At 41.6% G+C, this 20,845-nt stretch overlaps 1 protein-coding gene and 1 non-coding gene across 8 annotated transcripts in view; one reads left to right on the top strand and one right to left on the bottom strand.

Moving 5' to 3' along the window:
- Window positions 1-11,821: 11,821 nt before the first annotated feature.
- On the bottom strand, window positions 11,822-11,925 carry LOC133053293 (U6 spliceosomal RNA). The gene has a single exon (XR_009692219.1). It is a non-coding gene; the product is annotated as a U6 spliceosomal RNA (small nuclear RNA).
- Window positions 11,926-14,103: 2,178 nt separating this feature from the next.
- PHF8 (PHD finger protein 8) overlaps window positions 14,104-20,845 on the top strand; it is a 99,973-nt gene continuing 93,231 nt past the window's right edge. The window contains exons 1-3 of one of the 7 annotated variants that reach the window (XM_061137392.1): window positions 14,112-14,756; window positions 15,672-15,739; window positions 15,832-16,021. In XM_061137392.1, coding sequence (XP_060993375.1) covers window positions 15,924-16,021 — 98 coding nt within the window. In that variant the 5' untranslated portion in view covers window positions 14,112-14,756; window positions 15,672-15,739; window positions 15,832-15,923. Of the gene's footprint in view, window positions 14,849-15,595; window positions 15,617-15,671; window positions 15,740-15,831; window positions 16,022-20,845 lie in introns of those variants that run through there. The other 6 variants (XM_061137395.1, XM_061137391.1, XM_061137390.1 and 3 more) reach the window with 6 other exon arrangements.

Below are 20,845 nucleotides of genomic sequence, written 5' to 3'. Positions count from 1 at the left end.
AACTGCTAGCACCACCTCAATTCCAACTCTTTTTCTCAAATATTGCTGTTCTTAATCAGAATTAACCTTCCAGGAAATAATTAAGTACATAGCTGCATATATGTTTACTCTTTTGTTTAATCATCATGATTTTTATATTTAATATATCTTAGAGATATTTTTCTATAAGCATATACAGAGTATTTCATAATTTGTAAACCACATGGTATTCCATTAGATGGATGATTCCATCTGATGGATCAATTCCCTATTGACAACTGCTTTGATTGCTTCCAGTTTTAGCTATTACAAACAATGCTGCAATTATCATCCATCCGCATGTGTGTGTGTGTGTGTGTGTGTGTGTGTGTGTGTGTGTGTGTGCGCACGCGCATGCGCGTGCTGTGTTTAGTCGTGTCCAACTCTTAGTGACTCTATGAACTGTAGCCTGCCAGGCTCCTCTGCCCATGGGATTTTTTTTTTTTCCATTTATTTTTATTAGTTGGAGGCTAATTACTTTACAATATTGTAGTGGTTTTTGCCATACATTGACATGAATCAGCCATGGATTTACATGTATTCTCCATCCCGATCCCCCCTCCCACCTCCCTCTCCACCCAATCCCTCTGGCCCCATGGGATTTTTCAGGCAAGAATACTGGAGTGGGTTGACATTTCCTTCTCCAGGGGATCTTCCCGACCCAGGGATTGAACCTGCATCTCTTGCATTGCAGGTGGCTTCTTCACCTCTGAGCCACAAGGGTAGTCTATCCATCAGCATATGTTTTGATAAAGTTCTGCAAGTATATCCATAGGGTAAATTTTTAGTCCAAAATTGCTGAATATATTGGTTATGGTGCTTTTAGTTACAATAACAAAGCACAATTCCAGGGATAGGGTGAGCTAGAGCTACCCAGTTTCTTTAAGTCTCTTTGCTGTGCAGTCCCTACTTTATCCAAGTAGTTTTTTTCAGTGTGATCCCTGAACCAGCAGCATCAATCTCACCTGATAATTTCTTAGAAAAGGAAATTCTTTGTCCCTACCACAGACCTGCAGAATTTGAAACTCTGAGAGTAGGTAAAGATCAGCAATCTATGTTTTAACAGATTGGGTGATTCTGATGAACACTAAAGACTGAGAACCAGTGCTTTAGCCAAGGTGCCAATGAAATGGCTGACAATGGCAATGGAGGCTTTGAATCTCTTCCTTAAGTCCAACAGAGAAGAGAAAACTCTGATCCAACATTCCAAGTAAGTAGGACTCCCGTGGTTCTCCCTCACTGACTTGCTTAGGTCACAAGTCCTCTGAACTAATGATGTCTGTGGTCAGAAGAACTGAGAGTACAATCTGTTTACCCACAAATACATGGGCTATGAGTGGAAAGAACAGACACATAAATAAAAATCTACAACTTCTTGGGAAGGAAAAAATGGGGAATGTTTGCTGAGAAGGCACGAGCAATGCGTACAATGTTCAAAGAATATCTGCATGTTTTATTTTGATATATTCTACCAAATTATACATCAAAAAAGTTGTAACAACTTCAAGCCCACCAGCAGCATATGAAAACATCTAGTATTTCTTCATACCCTGACTTGCTGTTTAAATCAGACTTTGAACAATTCCCAGTCTTATAGATAAAGATGGCATTTTATTATTTTGATTTATATGCCTTTACTCATGGATGAAATTAAATATCTTTTCAAATCTCTATTGATGTGTGCATGTCTTTATAGATCACTTGCTTATTCTTTAGCTCACTTTACTATTGGGTTTTGTCTTTTTTATATTAGTTATTCTGAACTCATTGTAAATTAAAGAAATTAGCCTTTTATTATATATGATGCAAATATGTTTTCCCAGCTTTGTTGATCTTTTGAATTTATTTATGGTATTCACCCCCCTCCCCCCGCCAAAGCTTTAATGTTATGCAGTGAAATTCATCAGTATTTTTCTTTACTGGAATCTGGATTTGGGATTTTGCTTTAAAAGGGCCTTCCCCCATGTCCACCTTTCCAGGTGAACATCAGTCAAGTCTGTAAAGCTTTTAAAAATTAAGGATGCTGGGCCTCCATTCCAGACCTAATAAAGCAGATTTTTTAAATGTGACCCTCTGTACTGGGTTGAATAATGTCCTCCCAAACTGTGATTGTGACTTTATTTAGAAATATGGTCTTTGCAGATATAACCATGTTAAAATGAAATCATATCACATTAGGGTGGACCTTAGCCCAATGACTGAGGTCCTTACAAGACAGAAATTCAGGTACACACATGTGATGATGGAGGCAGAGTGATACACCTACAAGTCAAGGAATATCAAAGACTACAATCACTAGAAGCTAGAGACAAGGAAGGATACTTTGCTAGGGCTTTCAGAGTGAGCATGGCCCACCATCACCACTTCTGGCCTCCAGAACTGTGAGACAATAAATTTCTGTTGTTTTAAGCCATGCAGTTTGTGGTACTTTGTTGTGGTAGCCCTAGGAAACTATATACACTCTTATTTGTTCAGTCGCTCAGTCACGTCTGGCTCTGCAACCCCATGGACTGCAGCACACCAGGCCTCCCTGTTTTCCACCACCTCCCAGAGCCTACCCAAACTCATATTCATTGAGTCAGTGATACCACTCAAACATCTCGTCCACTGTCATCCCCTTCTCCTCCAGCTTTCAATCTTTCCCAGCATCAGGGTCTTTTCCAGTGAGTCAGCTTTTTGTATCAGGTGGCCAAAGTATTGGAGCTTCAGCTTCAGCATTAGTCCTTCCAATGAATATTCAGAGTTCAGTATGAAAAGGCAAAAAGATATACACACTCTATATCTAAATTTAAAAATAAATCAAGTGTGATTCCAAAACACCACAGGTTGAGAAACACTGGACCAAATAATAGTCATAACCATCCTTGACTTACTCAGTATTTAGTAAGCGTAGAAAAACAGAATGACTGAAATATTTCTCCTTTAGAAAAGGGAGTCCTGGGTGTTGTGACAATCCTTTGGAAAAAATTAAGTTATCGTTATCAAGTTCACTATAATAAACTCTAAATGTGTTCTAGAAGCTAGGGACAGGACAAAATCCCTACTTTCATGGAGTTTTCAATCTAAGGAGAGACAGACCATGAACATATAAACAAAAGTTGGGTAACTTCAGTAAAAGGTGATCTATGAAGAAAATAAATTTAGGTAATGAACTAGGGCACATCTTAATGTAGAGAGGGTGGTTAATTTAGTTAAGGTTGTCAGGAAAGGCCTTTTGGAATAAGTAATATTTGAGCTGAGCCCTGAGGGTGTCAGCCATAGGAACATCTCAGGGGAAAAGAGTTCCAGATAGGAGAAATGCAAAGTTTTGAGAAGGAAATGAGTTTAAGGTAGGTTAAAGACCTAAATGGAAAGCACTATAACAGAATGAGAAAAAAAAGATAATATGGTTATTGCCTTGGATAAAAAAAAAAGGTCTTGCAAAGCAATAAACAAAACAGAAAATCCACAGAAGACTGATATAAATATATCAAATGGCTACACAAACATCTAAAACTCCTGTATGACAACACAAACCATAAACATGGTACATACTATAGGAAAATATCAGCTATATAATAGACAAAGGATTAGTATCCAGAAATATAAATGACTCTGACAACTCAATATGGAAAAAAACAAACAACCTGTAAGAAAAACTAGGCAAAGATTACAAACAGTTCACAGAGAATAGGCCAATAAACATCAAATAAAAAGATGCTCAACTGCACTAGTGATGGAAAATGCAAAGTTAAAAACAAACACAAGTTGCCATTTTTTTTCTCCATCAAATTGGCAAACAGTTTAAAGGTTGGAGTCTTAGAAAATGTGAAGCTACACTGCTGATGGGAGTGAAAACTGACATAATGCTTTTGAAAGGCAACTTGGCAGTATGTATTAAGATTGAAACTATCCATACTCTATGGCCCAGCAACTCACTTGTGAGTGTCCACCTACAGAAACATGCCTGTGCACAAGGAGGCCCTTACTAGTATGTTCACTGCAGCTCTGTATTACTGAAAAATTAAACCACTGTAAATATCCATCAGGGAGTGGAGAAATAAATCAAAAGCCAGGATGACCCAGAGGGATGGGGTGGAGAGGGAGGTAGGAGGGGGTTTCAGGATGGGGAACACATGTAAATCCATGGCTGATTCATATCAATGTATGGCAAAAACCACTACAATATTGTAAAGTAATTAGCTTCCAACAAATATAAATAAATGAAAAAAAAAAATAAATCGAGAGCCATCCAAATCATGGAATTCCCTGAACAAGAATTCAAAAAAGAAGGACAAGGTTGATTATTTTCCTTGTAGAAAGATCTCCAAGATGTTGCCAAGTGAAGAAAGCAGTTGGCCAAATGATATGGACAGTATGATCCCATTCACATGGAAATGATTGATATCTACAATAACCTCCATTTTCTGTGTTGTCATCTTGTTTCTACCCACCCCCACCTCCTACTCCCAGTGAAAAGAGGTTTGGTTAGGGCAGTAACTGAGTGACTACAATTCCCTCAAGTCATCTCACAATTACCATCCAGCAGGAGTGAGAGCCTGCTACATAATTTGTAGGGCCCACTGCAAAATGAAAATGGAGGGTTCCTTGCTCAAAAACTAGGAGAGAGGTGGGAAGTACAGTTAAAGGCATGAAAATAAAATGTGTTTTCTTTAAAAATATTTTATTACTTATAAAACATGGTGATAATAGTGATACCTGAAAAATAATTTACAAATTGCAGAACAATATTTTTATAATTTTATAATAAAATAAATAACATGTTACTAATGAGATATCTTGATTGATCATAAGATTTTTCTGCCTCTCTTTCCTGCAAATTCAATTACTTAGTCATTTTACCAAGCTCATTTTGAACCAATATGATTGAAGGCAACATCAGTCACAAGATTGTAAATATTTGAAACTTCATTTTGATAAGGAGCTTTCTGCTGATGCATTGGCGCTGCTTTTGTAGGCTGTGACAACAATGGGATAGATTCCCGATAAATTATTTCAAGATACAAATTTTCACACATCTAAACCTGTAGATTCCTGTAGAACACCTCTAAAAAGATTTAACTCTTCATACAGATCAGTTTTGTCCAAGTCTAAATCTAATTTTAAATATAATTTTTACAATGGCATTTAATGTTTCCTCTGACATTTCCTGTAACTTGTGGAGGTATGCTATATAGACTGAATGCTTGTGTCCCTGACCCCCAAAGTCATATGTTAAAATATTAACCCCCACAATGTGATGGTATTAGGAGGTGGGGCCTTTGGTAGGTGATTAGGTCTTGAGGGTGGGACTCTTATAAATGAGATTAGTGACTTAGTGAAGTTGCCCAGTGTGTCCGACTCTTTGCGACCCCATGGACTGTAGCATACCAGGCTCCTCCATCCATGGAAATTTCCAGGCAAGAGTACCGGAGTGGGTTGCCATTTCCTTCTCCAGGGGATCTTCCCGACCCAGGGATCAAACCAGGGTCTCCCGCATTGCAGGCAGACGCTTTACCATCTGAGTCACCAGGGAATAGTGCCCTTATAAAAGAATTCCAAAGAGCTCTTTCACTCCTTCACCCACACAGCAAGAAGATTACCATCTATGAGCCAGACACTAAATCAAGCTAGCACCTTGATTTTGAACTTCCTAGCCTTCAGAACCATGAGAAATAAATCTTTGTTCATTAGCCATGCAGTCTATGGCAATTTTATTATAGCAGCCTGAATAGACAAATACAAGGTCATACAGGAAATGAAAATGGCTTCATAATTTATTTATAATTTAAAACATATTTGTATGCATTCTACCAGTATACCTTCAATTATAAGGAAAACACTTTTAACTTATCTTCCTCATTAATAATTGGTTAATCCAAAGTTTTTATGTAATGTGTCTACTTTGATGATTTTTAAATTTAATTTTCATTTCCTAGTCTGTGGATATTTGCTTTGCAATTTTGCACTAGTTTTCAAAATGAGATATCCTACACTGCTCAAAAAATTCTAATAACCACACCTCAAAGTAATTTACTTTAAAGGCAAACCATTCAACATCACAGAAATCCAAGTCTATGCCCCAACCACTAATGCCGAAGAAGCTGAATGGTTCTATGAAGACCTACAAGACATTCTAAAACTAATACCAAAAAAAGATGTCCTTTTAATCATAGGGCACTGGAATGTAAAAGTAGGAAATCAATAGATACCTGGAGTAACAGGCAAGTTTGGCAATGGAGTACAAAATGAAGCAGGGCAAAAGCTAACTGAGTTTTGCCAAGAGAATGCACTGGTCATAGCAAACACCCACTTCCAACAACACAAGAGATGATTCTACAAGTGGACATCACCAGATGGTCAATACTGAAATCAGATTGATTATCTTCTTTGTAGCCAAAGATGGAAAAGCTCTATACAGTCAGACAAAACAAGACCTGGAGCTGACTGTGGCTTAGATCATGAACTCCTTATTGCAAAATTCAGACTTAAATTGAAGAAAGTAGGGAAAACCACTACACCATTCTGTTATGACCTAAATCAAATCCCTTATGATTATACAGTGGAAGTGACAAATAGATTCAAGGGATTAGATCTGATAGAAAGTGCCTGAAGAACTATGGATGGAGTTCTGACATGTACAGGAGGCAGTGATCGAAACTCAATAAAAATAAAGGCAAAATGGTTGTTGGAGGAGGCCTTACACATAGGTGAGAAAAAAAGAGAAGCGAAAGGCAAAGGAGAAAAGGAAAGATATATGCATCTGAATGCAGAGTTCCAAAGATTAGCAAGGAGAGATAAGAAGGCTTTCCTAAGTGATCAATGCAGAGAAATAGAGGAAAACAATAGAATGGGAAAGACCAGCAATCTCTTCAAAAAAAATTAGAGATACCAAGGGAATATTTCATGCAAAGATGGGCACAATAAAGGACAGAAATGATAAAAATGTAACAGAAGCAGAAGATATTAAGAGGTGGCAAGAATATACAGAAGAACTATATAAAAAAGATCTTAATGGCCCAGATGATAATGATGGTATGAAAACTCACCTAGAGCCAGACATCCTGGAATGTGAAGTCAAGCGGGCCTTAGGAAGCATCACTATGAACAAAGCTAGTGGAGGTGATGGAATTACAGCTGAGTTATTTCAAATCCTAAATGATAATGCTGTGAAACTGCTGCACTCAATATGCCAGCAAATTTGGAAAATGCAGCAGTGGCCACGGGACTGGAAAAGTTCAGTTTTCATTGCAATCCCAAAGAAAGGCAATGCCAAAGAATGTTCAAACTACTGCACAATTGCATTCATCTCACATGCCAGCAAAGTAATGCTCAAAATTCTCCAAGCAAGGCTTCAACAGTATATGAACTGAGATCTTCCAGATGTTCAAGTTGGATTTAGAAAAGGCAGAGGAACCAGAGATCAAATTGCCAACATCAGTTGGGTCATAGAGAAAGAAAGAGAATTCCAGAAAAACATCTACTTCTGCTTCATTGACTACACCAAAACCTTTGAGTGTGTGGATCACAACAAACTGTGGAACATTCATTCTTCTTTTTTGGAACATTCATTCTTAAAGAGATGGGAATACCAGACCACCTTACCTGCTCCTGAGAAATCTGTATGCAGGTCAAGAAGCAACAGTTAGAACTGGACATGGATCAATGGAATGGTTCCAAATTGGGAAAGGTGTACATCAAGGCTGTATATTGTAACCCTGCTTATTTAACTTAAATGCAGAGAACATCATGTGAAATGCCAGGCTGGATGAAGCACAAGCTGGAATAAAGATTGCCAGGAGAAATATCAATAACCTCAGATATTCAGATGACACCACCTTTATGGCAGAAAGCGAAGAGAACTAAAGAGCCTCTTGATGAAAGTGAAAGAGGAGAGTAAAAAAGCTGGCTTAAAACTTCAACATTCAAAAAATTAAGATCATGGCATCCAGTCTATCACTTCATGGCAAATAGTGGAAACTTCATGGAAACAGTGACAGACTTTATTTTCTTGGGCTCCAGAATCACTACAGATGGTGACTGCAGCCATGAAATTAAAAGACACTTGCTCCTTGGAAGAAAAGCTATGATAAACAATCTAGATAGCATATTAAAAAGCAGAGACATTATTTTGCTGACAAAGGTCTATCTAGTCAAAGCTATGGCTTTTCTAGTAGTCATGTATGGATGTGAGAATTGGACCATAAAGAAAGCTGAGTGCTGAATAATGGATGCTTTTGAAGTGTGGTGTTGGAGAAGCCTCTTGAGAGTCCCTTGGACTGCAAGGAGATCAAACCAATCAATCCTAAGGGAAATCAGTCCTGATTCCTTGGAAGGACTGATGCTGAAGCTGAAGCTCCAATACTTAGGCCTCCTGATGCAAAGAACTGATTCCTTAGAAAACATTCTGATGCTGGGAAAGATTGAAGGCAGGAGGAGAAGTGGATGACAGAGGATGAGATGGTTGGATGGCATCACCAACTCGATGGACATGAGCTTGAGCAAGTTCTGGGAGTTAGTGATAGACAGGGAACCCTGGCGTGCTGTAGTCCATGGGGTCGCAAAGAGTTGGACATGACTGAGCAACCAAAATTAACTGAACTGAACTGAAAGTTATTGTTCTGCAGTGTCCATGAGTACCTTTTTATTTTGTAATAATTTACTGACAAAGTTTACTGCCTGAATTCTAGCAGTTCCTGACCCAGTTCTCAGGCCAGAGTTAATATTTGTGTCCAGTGGAAGGGACAGGTTCTGTGACAGAAGGGCAAGATTGCCTCTCACTACAGGTCCCATCACTACCCCCATGCAGAGGCCATCCTTTCTCTCAGGGCTATGGCTACTGATACTTCTGCTGCTGCTGCTGCTGCTACTGCTGCCACCACTGTCATTGGCTTAACACCTCCCACTCCAGGCCCCATAGTGCCCCAGACTGCCCCTGATTTGCTTATACATACCAGGCACTGCCATGTCCACAGGCTGTGCTCACTGCCACTCAGTATATCTCTTCTGCTCATGTGTATGCTCCACTGTCACACTGGACCATACTTAAAAGACACAAGTTGAAACATAAAATTAAGAATGTCAAGACAGTGACAGAGCATTAAATCAAGCCTGAAGTCCTTTCTGGGAGTATAGCTCTGTATATCTGGCACACCCCAAGATGGCCATGGAGGAGTGGGCTGGTGTTCCTCATTATCTACTTTGGTACCTGGGGGACTATCTTGTTAGTTTTCATTCCAAGTGAGTGTAAACCTTATTTTGCTTCTGTGATTCAAATTACGCAAAAAACTGTTGATCACCTTCTCGTATTATATGGATCTTAGAGTCACCAGTTCCTGTTAGATTCACAAATGGAGTGGTGAAAAGCCTGGAGTCTGGTCCTGTATCACCAGGAACCCCAGCTTGCATACATACTAGCCATATGGCCTCGAGCAAGTGGTTTTAAGTGTCTACACTCAGCTTCCTCATCCATAAAATGGGGATAGTACTACTACTAGTACCTACTTCATTGGGTTGCTGTAAGGATTGAGTTAATGCATATAAAGAGTTTAGAACAGGTGCTTAACACACAATAACTTCTCAGATAATGTTATTTATCGTTACTCTGTCTTCTGTTTTCACTGTCTTTGTACTTTCAAGTCTATTTTGGAACAAGTCTGTTCTTATGTAATGCTTTCCCATTTCCCCCCTGTTTTTCTTCATGAATTTTATAGTTCACTTTGGCCCTCATATTTTTTTAATCTCAACAGTTATATGTATATGTATGTACATTTAGACAGATGAATCAGAAAAGAGCTCGCTGAGGTTCCTTCTAGGAAAGCAAGCAGGGATTGAATGGTGGTCAGGGTAGATCTTCAGCCTGTTTGGATGTTAATTTACAATGGGAATACATTTCCTATTGTTTATGTAATTAAAAGTAAATGTTTACAGCTCTTAAGTGGAGGTGGGATAGAGAAGGAAAGTTTCCAGGGCAGCCTTGTGCTATGGCGGCCAGTTCAGATCATGCATTGATGATGTAAGGCACAATTGGAGCACACATTTTCAGGGCGTCAGTGGGCTGCCTCCCAACCAGGGCAGTGTGAGTTACTTTTACAGCAAATCTAACTGGCTCGATTTAGCCCCCTGACAGCTTTGCTTTCCCCATTATCTTTTATCCCACCAACCTTACCACCCAAGATCACTGAGGATAATTTTAGGGATGGGTACCACTGTACCTAGGTCAAACACCACCTCCTGTGAAGCCTTTCTTGACACACCCACTGAATATATTTGAATTAATTGTGGTTCCCTTTCTGTTTATACATGTTATTCATACCTCTAGTTAGCACTTGAGAGGGTTTGACCTTTTAAGCCTTGTTATTGTTCATTGAATCTTGCCTTCCTAATTAGATTGTACAGGGTCTCTAATTCATGTCTGGAGACCCCACCCCCAAACCCCACCAGTCCATCATAAATGTTCAGGAGGTGTTATTGAGAGAGAGCCCTGAAATGGCCCCACAACCAAATTAGGGACTTTACACTTTTTATTCCTTCTATCCTGTCCCTGGCCAGCTCTTCCTGTTATTCAGGTCTTCTGCTCACATGTCAGCTTCTCCAAGAGGCCTTCCTTGACTATTTAAAATAGACTATGTGCTTCCCTGGTGGCTCAGATGGTAAAGCATCTGCCTATGCCAACGATGCGGGAGACCTGGGTTCGATTCCTGGGTTGGGAAGATCCCCTGGAGAAGGAAATGGCAACCCACTCCAGTACTTTTGCCTAGAAAATCCCATGGATGGAGAAGCCTGGTAGGCTATAGTCCATGGGTTGCAAACAGTTGGATACGACTGAGCAACTCACGACTGAGCAACTATTTAAATCTTTGTCTCATAACTTGTTTTATTGTCCTCACAGCACTCACTGCAATTTAAAATTCTCTTACTTAACTCAATTGTCTTGCTCTCTGGAATGTGAACCACAGGAGGGCAGGGACCTTGTCTGAATCCTCAGTGTCTAGAACAGTACCTTGTATATAGTTGTTGTTCAGTTGTTCAGTCGTGTCTGATTCTGTGCAACCCCATGGACTGCACCATGCCAGTCTTCCCTCTCCTTCACTATCTCCCAGGGCTTACTCAAATTCATGTCCATTGAGTTGGTGATGCCATCCAACCATCTCGTCCTCTGTCGTTCCTTTATCCTCCTGCCTTCAATCTTTCCCAGCATCAGGGTTGTTTCTAATGAGTCAGCTCTTCACATCAAGTGGCCAAAGTACTGAAGCTTCAGCTTCAGCATCAGTCCTGCCTGCCAATGAATATTCAGGATTGATTTCCTTTATGATTGAATGGCTTGATCATTTACAGTAGGTGTTCAATAAATATATGAATGAATTGTACATGATTATTGACTGATCTCCATGAAGAATGTTAATACCACCAGGGCCAGGACCTTATCTGGGTTACTACTACATCCTCACACCTAGTACAGTACCTAGTGCATAGTAGATGCTCAAGAATTGTTGGGTAAGTGAATTAACGCTCTTTAACCCAGCATATTCAGAACTGAACTTAGTCTCTTCTGCACAAAACCTGCTTTTCCTTCTATGTATCCTGGCTCAGTCAATGGCATCGTCATCCAGAAATGACACCCAATCCATAAATGAACTCACACTCCTTTCACTCATTCATCTACTATTTTCAATTAGTCTCCTAGCCCTGGCTTTTTAACCTCCAAAATACCCCACTTATCTGATCATTTTTTACCCCCTGTTGCAACTATTCTGATTCAGGCCTCATCTTTTTTTCATGACTATTCCAACTGCCTCCTCTCTGCCTTCCCCCTTTTCTGCCATTTATTATGGAATCCTTCATAAATTTGTATGTCATACTCATACAGGGACCATGCTTAATCTTCTCAGTGTCTTTTCAATCTTAATATATGTGCTGCTTAAGCAAACATCCTTCTGCCTTCGTGTGAAGTTAAGAAAGCTTAGCTGCAGGGTTTGTCACCTGCCATATGGTTATGTGGTTATATGTTTTATAAAGTTTACAAAGTGTAATTAAACCACAATTGGTTAAAATTGCTGTCCCTTTCTACTAAGAGTTTTCCTGGTCACATTTTCCTTGTAGGTGGTGTTGGAGCTGCCTCAGACATTTTTGAGATTCAGCTAAGTAGAAGTTGATTTGTGGGATAAATTTAGTTTGGGTTTAGTGGGGACATCTATATGTTTGTGGCTTTTCCATTTATAGTTATTACCCAGGTGTAAGAATGACTTCTAGAAAAACTTTACCTTTTAATGTAATTTTGCATTTGCAAGTCTATATTCTTTTCCTAATGAAATGAACCTCACAAACTGTATAAGCTTCAGGTCCCACTAAACCTGGATTGTCCTCTGCCTAAGCCACAAATGTGACCCTGTTGCTTCTGCTCAAAAACTATAGTGATTTCTTATTGCTTACAGCATAAAATTTAAGTCAACCTTTTTGTAAATGTTTTCCCATGTGCATCCATGCATTTGTACACAATGTTTGCTTGTGTGTGTGTGTGTGTGTGTGTGTGTGTGTGTCTGTGCATGTGCACGCACTCAGTGGTGTTTGACTCTTTGCAGCCCCCATGGACTATACAGCCCACCAGGCTCTGTCCATGGGATTTTCCAAGCAAGAATACTGGAGTGGGTTGCCATTCCCTTCTCCAGGGGATCTTCCCCACCTAGGGATCCAACCTACATCTCCTGTATCTCCTGCATTAGCAGGCAGATTCTTTATCACTGAGCTACCTGGGAATCCCATTTATACATCATAATCCTTTTACATACAATGTTCTTGTTAATTTAGTGAACTTTTATATACTCTCCAAGTCTCTCTGAAATCTTCCTTGACATCATCAAGCAGCTTCTGAGGCACTTTCTTAGCCTCATTCTACATTTTGCAAGAGGTATCTGTGTACTTATTGGATGCTGTATTCCAACCATTTACCTGCAGCCTTGTCTCCTGCGCTGGCTGGCAATTTCCCACTGCAGTGTACCTCTTTTTCATCATTCTATCCCCAGGGCCAAACCCCCTCATCACTTAGGAAATCAGTGTGCACACACGTGTTTTCTTTTCTAAAGCAGTGGGACCCGTTAAGAAAATGAAATAGTAAGAGGATTCTTAGAGAATTTTCTAGACCGTCTGAGAAAACCAGCGCCACCCTGAAGCATGTGTGTGGAGTTCCATCCCCTCAACCTATTCTACTCCATCCTACTCCATCCTCAGGGTGTAGTAAGAAAATCATGGGACAGGTATATGGAAACCCTTCAATTGTATCTGAACTGAACTAGGGGGGTGGTGTGGGTGTGAAAGTGAAAGTTGCTCCTTCCGGTCTGACTCTTTGTGACCCCACGGACTATACAGTCCACGGAATTCTCCAGGCCAGAATACTGGAGTGCATAGCGTTTCCCTTTTCCAGGGGATCTTCCCAACCGAGGGACTGAACCCAAGTCTCCCATGCTGCAGGCGGATTCTTTACCAGCTGAGCCACCACGGAAGCCCAGACGGGGTTGGGGAATACCAAAGAAGAGAGATTTCAGAGGGAGCTGGGGAGTTGACAGAGGCTCTATGGAGGGACTGAGGGCAGGACCCCGGGGGTAGTAGAGTGCAAGGTTCAACTTTCTGGCTCTGAAACTCAAGCAGCTTGGCTTCTCTAAGCCCGTGTCTTCACTCGGGGATGATAGCTTCTCTTGCAGGGTGAAGATTAAAGACCTAGAGACCCTGTGAAACAGGCCGACCTGCTGAAGGTGCTCAGTGAACAGGAGCCTCTGTGAGTACTCGCCCTCCCCCCCTCCCCCACGCTGCCGCCACCTATTAAGTTTGCGGCGCACAGTCGTAGAGTTCACCCCCTCTCATAAGAAAAAGCTGGGGAGGAGTGAGAAGAGAGATAACAAGAGTATGTGTGTGTCTCAGTGTCTGTGTTGGTGGTGGGTGCTTAACTCCCTGCTTGCCCGGAGGAGGGGGAAGGCAGGGAAGGCTCTGGCCCCACTCAAAATGGAGCCAAGTGCCTGCCTCGCCTAAGATGGCGGCCCCTCCGCCTCTTGGTTCCGGGTCCTTGGCGTCGACTGGGTACCTGGGGAGTCCAGCGGGTCCAAAGGTGGCCGAGCCCCGCCCTGCTTCCCAAGGTGACGCTCCGCCCCTCGTGGCGTCACGCGGGAGCCGGGGCCCGCCTCTGCCGCGGTTACCTCGCGAGTCTGGACCTCATAAGATGGCGGTTGGGTCGCCTCCCCACGGCGGTGCCGCCACTCTCAACATGGTAGCTGTTTACCCTGTATTTCTCCTGCTCTCTCCGCCCCAACTTCCTCGTTGTTTTGAATAAACTTTATTGACTACTACGAATTGCCTAACACCGCCACTGAGCATCTCCCAGCGACTTTCCAGACTGCTTTTCTCCAACCCGGCCGCCGGTTCGTCTCTTTCTTCGTTGGTTTGCTCGCGGCGATCTCCTGCCAGCCCAGCGACGCCGCCGCTAGCCCGTTCATTGGGCGGCCGCCGGACTAGGCCCGAGCCGAGGGCTCCAGTAGGCCCTAACGGCCGGGCCCGAGGCAGAGCTGTGGAGAAAGCTGCCCTGAAGCACCGCGGGGCGACCAGCGAGACCCAGCGGGTGGTTCGAGGGTAAGGCGAGTGAGGTTCGCCGCGTTGCCGTGACGATCCCACAATTCGGCGCGCGCAGCCTGTGGGGCCGGAACTGCCGGCCGAGCCTCCCGCGGATCAAGACGCTGAGCCGCTCAGGAGCGAGCCTGGCCGGCGGCAGTTCGGTAGGACTGAGCTGCGCGGGCTTGAGGACTCTCTGCAGCTTTACGGATGAGGAGGTCCCTGTAGGGTTCGGGACCGAAGACGTTCTTGTCAGGTTTGGGGCAGGAGGAGGTTCCTGTCAATTTGGGAGGCGTGAGGAGATTCTCCTAAGTTTCGGGGGCAGGAAGGATATTCCTGTCACTTTGGGATCTGTGATGAGATACCTGTCAGTTTTAAGGGGGCAGAGGAGTCTTGGTCAGTTTGAGGGGGGCTGTGAGGAGATGTCTGCCAATTTCAGAGCTGTGGGAGGAAAATCCTCACTTGGTTGCGGAGTGTGAGGAAATTCTAGTCAGTTTCAGGGGTTTTGAAGCGAACTATTTGAGTTTCTGGGGTGCAACAGAAGCCTGTCAGCTTTGAAGTAGTGAGTGAGCTGATCAGTTTTGAGGTTGAGATTTATTTCAGTTGTTGGGGTGATGAGACTCCCGTCTGGTCGTGGATGGAATAAGTTTGAAAGTGAAGGAGCAGATCATTTAAAACTCTCGGAACACGACCCCAGAACTGTGATTTTAGTTGGGCGCCTAGTCTTGTCTGCCTCGTTCCTGTAGGCATCGAGGTAATTCTCGAGTAATCTTAGGACTTCCAGGGATCCCTATTCTTTCTCTTGTTGCCTCTATTTTTGGATTGAGAGAAGGGGCTTTTTCTAAGATACCCCCAGCCTCATCCTCTAGGCTGTCGTTTGCGTCATAATAAAGAGAGCCCTGGGAAGCAGCGTTGCTAACAAGGAGAGGGTGCAGTTAGAGATTAAAGGAGCTTCCTGAAAAGGCGTCAGATCTTTCCCTGAAATCCGGAAAGAAGTTATCACTGACCCAGGGGGCTGAAGGAGGTAAGGAGGGGAAATAAAGCTTCGAGAGCAGAGCGCTGTTCTTTATTTGTTAAAGCGGCCCGTGGACTTTCTCCAGTTGCCCCCTACATCTCCAACCAGCTGTGTTGCATCCCAGCGGCAGCGGTAACTGTCCGTTTGAGAGCTGAGGGTTGGTACCCTGGGGGACCTGATTCACTCTGTAAAGTGTCATTTGTAAAAGTGTCGTTTGTGCCCAGGCTTGGTCCAGAGCGGACGCGTGCTGCCGCCTCCTGCTCCTTTTGAAGCTAAGAACCTGGCCCACTGCAGAACGCTCCAAGGCCTGGTGAAGATGGCTTCAGTACCAGTGTATTGCCTCTGTCGGCTGCCTTACGATGTGACCCGCTTCATGATCGAGTGTGACATGTGCCAGGACTGGTTTCATGGCAGGTAAGGAGGGCAGGGCACGCTGGACAGGGTGCAGTGGCCAGGTGCTCACGGGCTTGTTCCTTTCTCAACTCTGGTTCAGGTTCCTCCTCAGAAACTTATTTTCCCCTCTCTCCGGGATAGTTAGGTCCAACCCACGCCCAGACACAGGTTCTTACATCCCTCCTTGTAGATTATGGCCTAGCTTAACATTGACATTTGGTTTCTCCTCTTTTTTCTTTTCCTATATGTATTTCTACTTTGAATCCTTCTTCTATTTTTTTTTCTTAGAAAAATACTTTCATTTCAGTTACAAAGAATGTATCATCTTTGTATTCTGGTAATTTTGTTTTTCCTCAGAGGCTGGCTTTGGGAGAGACTGTACTGCATTTTTGAGATATTTGAGTCCAACAAACATGGATTTGAGTTGTGGTTTTGCAGCTTACTATCAGAGTGACCTTGGACAAGTTGCTTTGCTTCTCTGAGCCTCTTTGTCTTCAGGCAGACAGAGTGTTTTCTTTATCTATTAGATAAAATATATCTAATACATCCTTCCTCTTTATTTAAAGCATTTTTGCATGCACCTAGTAAATGGAGGCAGAAATGCAGTAGTATTTTATTTCTACAGTATTAGCTGCAGAACCATCCAGGTAAATTGAATTAGGCAGAGGAGATATTGGGTAAAACCGTAGGAGTAAAACCACTAATGAATTCCCTCCAGGTAACCATGTGTGCACATAAGCACCTGTCACCCAGGATTCCAGAAAGGTTAGTGTGTGGAATAAACCTGTAATATTATCCCATTATTGGGACTTATGTCCCAGCTCTGGAAAGAAAACCATGAGAGGATTTGTACATTGGAGTACAACAAAACAGTGTATGGCGCCCTCCTGCTGTTGCATGTTGTTAGGTTCTAGAATTTTCAGTTGTTATCAGTCCTTTTCAAAGGGAGGCGTCACAGGGGCTCTAGTGACCTGCCAATGCAGGAGACACAGGAGACGTGGGTTCAATCCGTGAGTCAGGAAGATACCCTGGAGGAGGAAATGGTAACCCACTCCAGTATTCTTGCCTGGAAAATCCTATGGACAGAGGAACCTGGCAGGCTACAGTCCATGGGGTCGAAAAGAGTCAGACATGACTTAGTGACTGACCACACATGCACTTTCCAAAGGAGGTGTTCCTGTTACCACACCCAAGGCTAAACTGAAGGTGTTGGTACTGGTAAAATTCTACTCTTAGCAGGGACTGCCCCATGCAGCACATCCAAATTCATATTGAGCTGATCTTTGTTGAGTATTTACTGTGTGCCAGGTGCAGAGTTCTGTTTACTGCCTCATATTATTTCATTTAAGAGGGGACAGACTTAGATGATGGGGCCTTTTTCTTTCCCCTGGAAATGGGATTAAGATGTCTTTCAGAAAAAAAAAGATGTCTTTCAGGATTTCTGGTATCTTTGCTAGTGCTGATCAAGTCACTCCTCTGCTTAAAATTCTTTCAGTGATCCTCCTACAGAATAAAAATCAGTCTCTTTTGTGTGACAGACAAAACCTTTTGTGATATACTTGTTCAGTCTCATTTACCACCACTCCTCCTCCCTAGTTCTTTATATCCCAGAAAGACTGAACTACTTATAGTTCTGGGGAGATTTTGTACTTCATTGTGCCTCTTTGTCTTTGCACATGATATTCCCACTAATGTCCTTCCATTTACAACTCATAGCATACCTCTTTTGTAGAAGGCCTCCTTTTAGGTTCCCATGGCACTTTATGTATATTTTTACTGAAAGTAATTATTTCATCATATCATAGTTATAAATATATTGTTGTCACTCATTAGCAAGAGCTACCTCAGGGCAGAGATGCAATCTTTTCATATTTGGTATCCTCAGAACCTAGTTCAATGCTAAACATGTAATAGATGCTGAGTACATTTTTCAATGACCAAATGAATGAATCTTCTTGATTCACTGCCTGTGGCCCTTGCTTTGGATTGTGTAGGTTTAAACCTGAAAAGTGAACTTTTGCACACAGTACAGACACCCTAACTCTGCATTGTGGGAACAGGAAATAGGATTGAATGCTTCCTGAGTGCTTACTGTGTGCCAGGCTCCATGACAGAGACTTGGCATCCATTTATTTCATCTAATGCAAATCCAAGCCTGGAAGTTAGATATTTCGTTTTCAAATAATATTAAAAAATTTTCCCTGACTATGTAAGTGAGACATGCTTATTGTAGAAAATACAGGAAAAGAATAAAGAAGGAAATAAAAATCATCTATGGGCCTTTTATCCAGCACAATCTACTGTTTAATTTTTTGTTGCATTAACTCCCATCGTTTGACTTAGAATATAAACATATATTTTATTGGGTTGGCCAAAAGGTTCAATTGGGTTTTTCTATAACCTCTTACAGAAAAACCTGAACCAATTTTTTTGGCCAACCCAATACAATGTGGGATTGTATTATAAACACCATTTTGTAACATGATTTTTATTCCTACTTAACATTATAAAGTTAAAGTCATTAAATATTGATCTAAACATGATTTCTGATATCCCATCATATATCTGTGTCATCATTACTCGGTCATTTCCTTTGAGGTTGGATACTTGGGTTGTTTTTACTTTTTTATATTATAAATAATACTGTGATATGAGGGAAACTTTAGGGTTTCTGTAAATGTTTGGCATTTTTATTTGGGTGCTGGTTGAAACAAAAAGGAAAACATTGTGGTAAGCATCTTTGCACAGTAGAGACCTGACATTTATATGGAGTACCACTGAGGCCTTTCAGAATTCCAAATTTACAATATGAAAATGTGTTTATGGGCCAGGCCCCTCCTTAATCACATTTTTGTGGTGAGTCCTGTGTTTCTGTGCATACCCTGACATAAGTTAACTGCCTTAATTTTTTTCCCCATGAAAGAGACCAAAATTTTATCTCTTACCATGCTTTTCTATGGACTGCCAGAGAATAAGGAAGCCAGCTGAGAATCAGGTCCTTGGTTGGTGGCTATTCTTGGTTACTAAGTGCATTGCGCACATGCACACACACACATACATATACACACATCCTAAGCTCATAGTACTTTAGTATAATTGAAAATTACTAAATATTGTGCATTTTTCATGGTTGCCCACAGTAGTTAAGCCCACAGACGCCTGTAGATGATATAAATCTGTTCATATCTCTGATGACTTCCAAAGGCCAGATTTCTTAAAGTCCAGTTAGGGGTTAGTAATGCCATGTTACTTCCTGGAAAGGTTATAACAAGAAAGATGATTATTCCATTTTGCTGGTGAGAATCTGGAACTCATGGAAGTTAAGGTACTCTTTGAGTCTGGATTTGAACTTAGAATTATCTGGCTTGAGACCAGATTCTCAAAAGTGGAAAAAACAAGGTATAGCTCCATTCATCTATTGTAAAGGGCTGGATTTTGAAGAGCACTTTGATTTGTAGAGCAGTGGTTCTCAAACTTTAGCATGTATCAGAATCACTTGGAAGACCTCTTAAAAAATGAGATAGGTAGGCCCCACCTGCAGGATTTCTGATTCAGTATGTGAGTGGGAGCCACTCTCAGAACCACTGATTTAGAGTATTATTCTGTCTCAATTCCTTCCCATTCTGTGGAGTGTGACAGCCTCTGATATTGTGGGATGGGTGGGCTAACATATCATAACTGTACACTGTTGTTCTCAAAATGTGGTTCATTAACTGGAAATTTATTAAAAATGTGAATTCTTGGGTTGGAACCCAGCAGTCTATTTTAACAAACAGGTAGATTCTGATATATCCTAACTTTTGAGAAACCTTGTTGTACACTAGTGGGGGAAGTTAGTTGGCAAGCATATATCTGGGGCTTTGACAAAACCTCACTCCTTTACAGTTTTCCTATCTATAAAGGAAGTATTGGTTGGCACATCCCCAAGGTGGTGGTTGTGGTGTGAACTCTTAAACTCTAGGGAAATTGGCACTGGCTTCAGATCTGGGTTCAAATTCTGACTCTGTTACTTTTTAGCAAAGAATTTCATCTCTGTGAAGTCTCAGTTTCCCCAAGAGAGGTTGTGATGATTTAAATAAAATGGTAATGACCGTTGTTTATTGAGTACTAGCTAGTCTGCCAGTCATTATGCTAAACACTTTACTTATGAAACTCCAGTACTTTGGCCATCTGATGCGAAGAGCTGACTCGTTTGAAAAGACCCTGATGCTGGGAAAGATTGAGGGCAGGAGAAGAAGGGGATGACAGAGGATGAGGTGGTTGGATGGCATCACTGACTCAATGGACATGGGTTTGGGTGGACTTCGGGAGTTGGTGATGGACAAGGAGGCCTGGTGTGCTGCAGTCCATGGGGTCGCAAAGAGTCAGACACAACTGAGTGACTGAACTGAACTGAACTATCTTTAGTCTTTTTTTTCTGAGTTTTAAAATTATCAATTCAAAAAAAAATTATCAATTCAATTCATTTAATAGTTATAGAACTATTTAAATTATCTATTTTATATTGGATATGTTGTGGTAGTTTGTGCTTTCCAAGGAATTGATTCATTTCTTCTAAGTTGTCAAATTTAGTGTATACAGTTGTTCATAATATTCCCTTATTATCCTTTTGATGTCTGCAGGCTGGCTCTGTGGTGACATCTCATTTCATTTCTGATACCTTCTTTTTTTCTTTTCAGACTTGCTATAGATTTGTCAGTTTTATTGATCTTTTCAGAGAGCAGGCTTTTTATTTCATTGAATTTCCCTATTGTTTTTGTTTTCAGCTTCGCTGATTTCTACACTTTATTATTTCCTTCCTTCTGCTTGCTTTAGGTTCATTTTGTTCCCTTTAATGTCTTGCGA

The sequence above is a fragment of the Dama dama genome, chromosome X (assembly GCF_033118175.1).
Source record: "Dama dama isolate Ldn47 chromosome X, ASM3311817v1, whole genome shotgun sequence".
Lineage (NCBI taxonomy): Eukaryota > Metazoa > Chordata > Mammalia > Artiodactyla > Cervidae > Dama > Dama dama.
The sequence above is the reverse complement of the archived record's forward strand: the minus strand, read 5'-3'. Positions and strand labels throughout refer to the sequence as shown.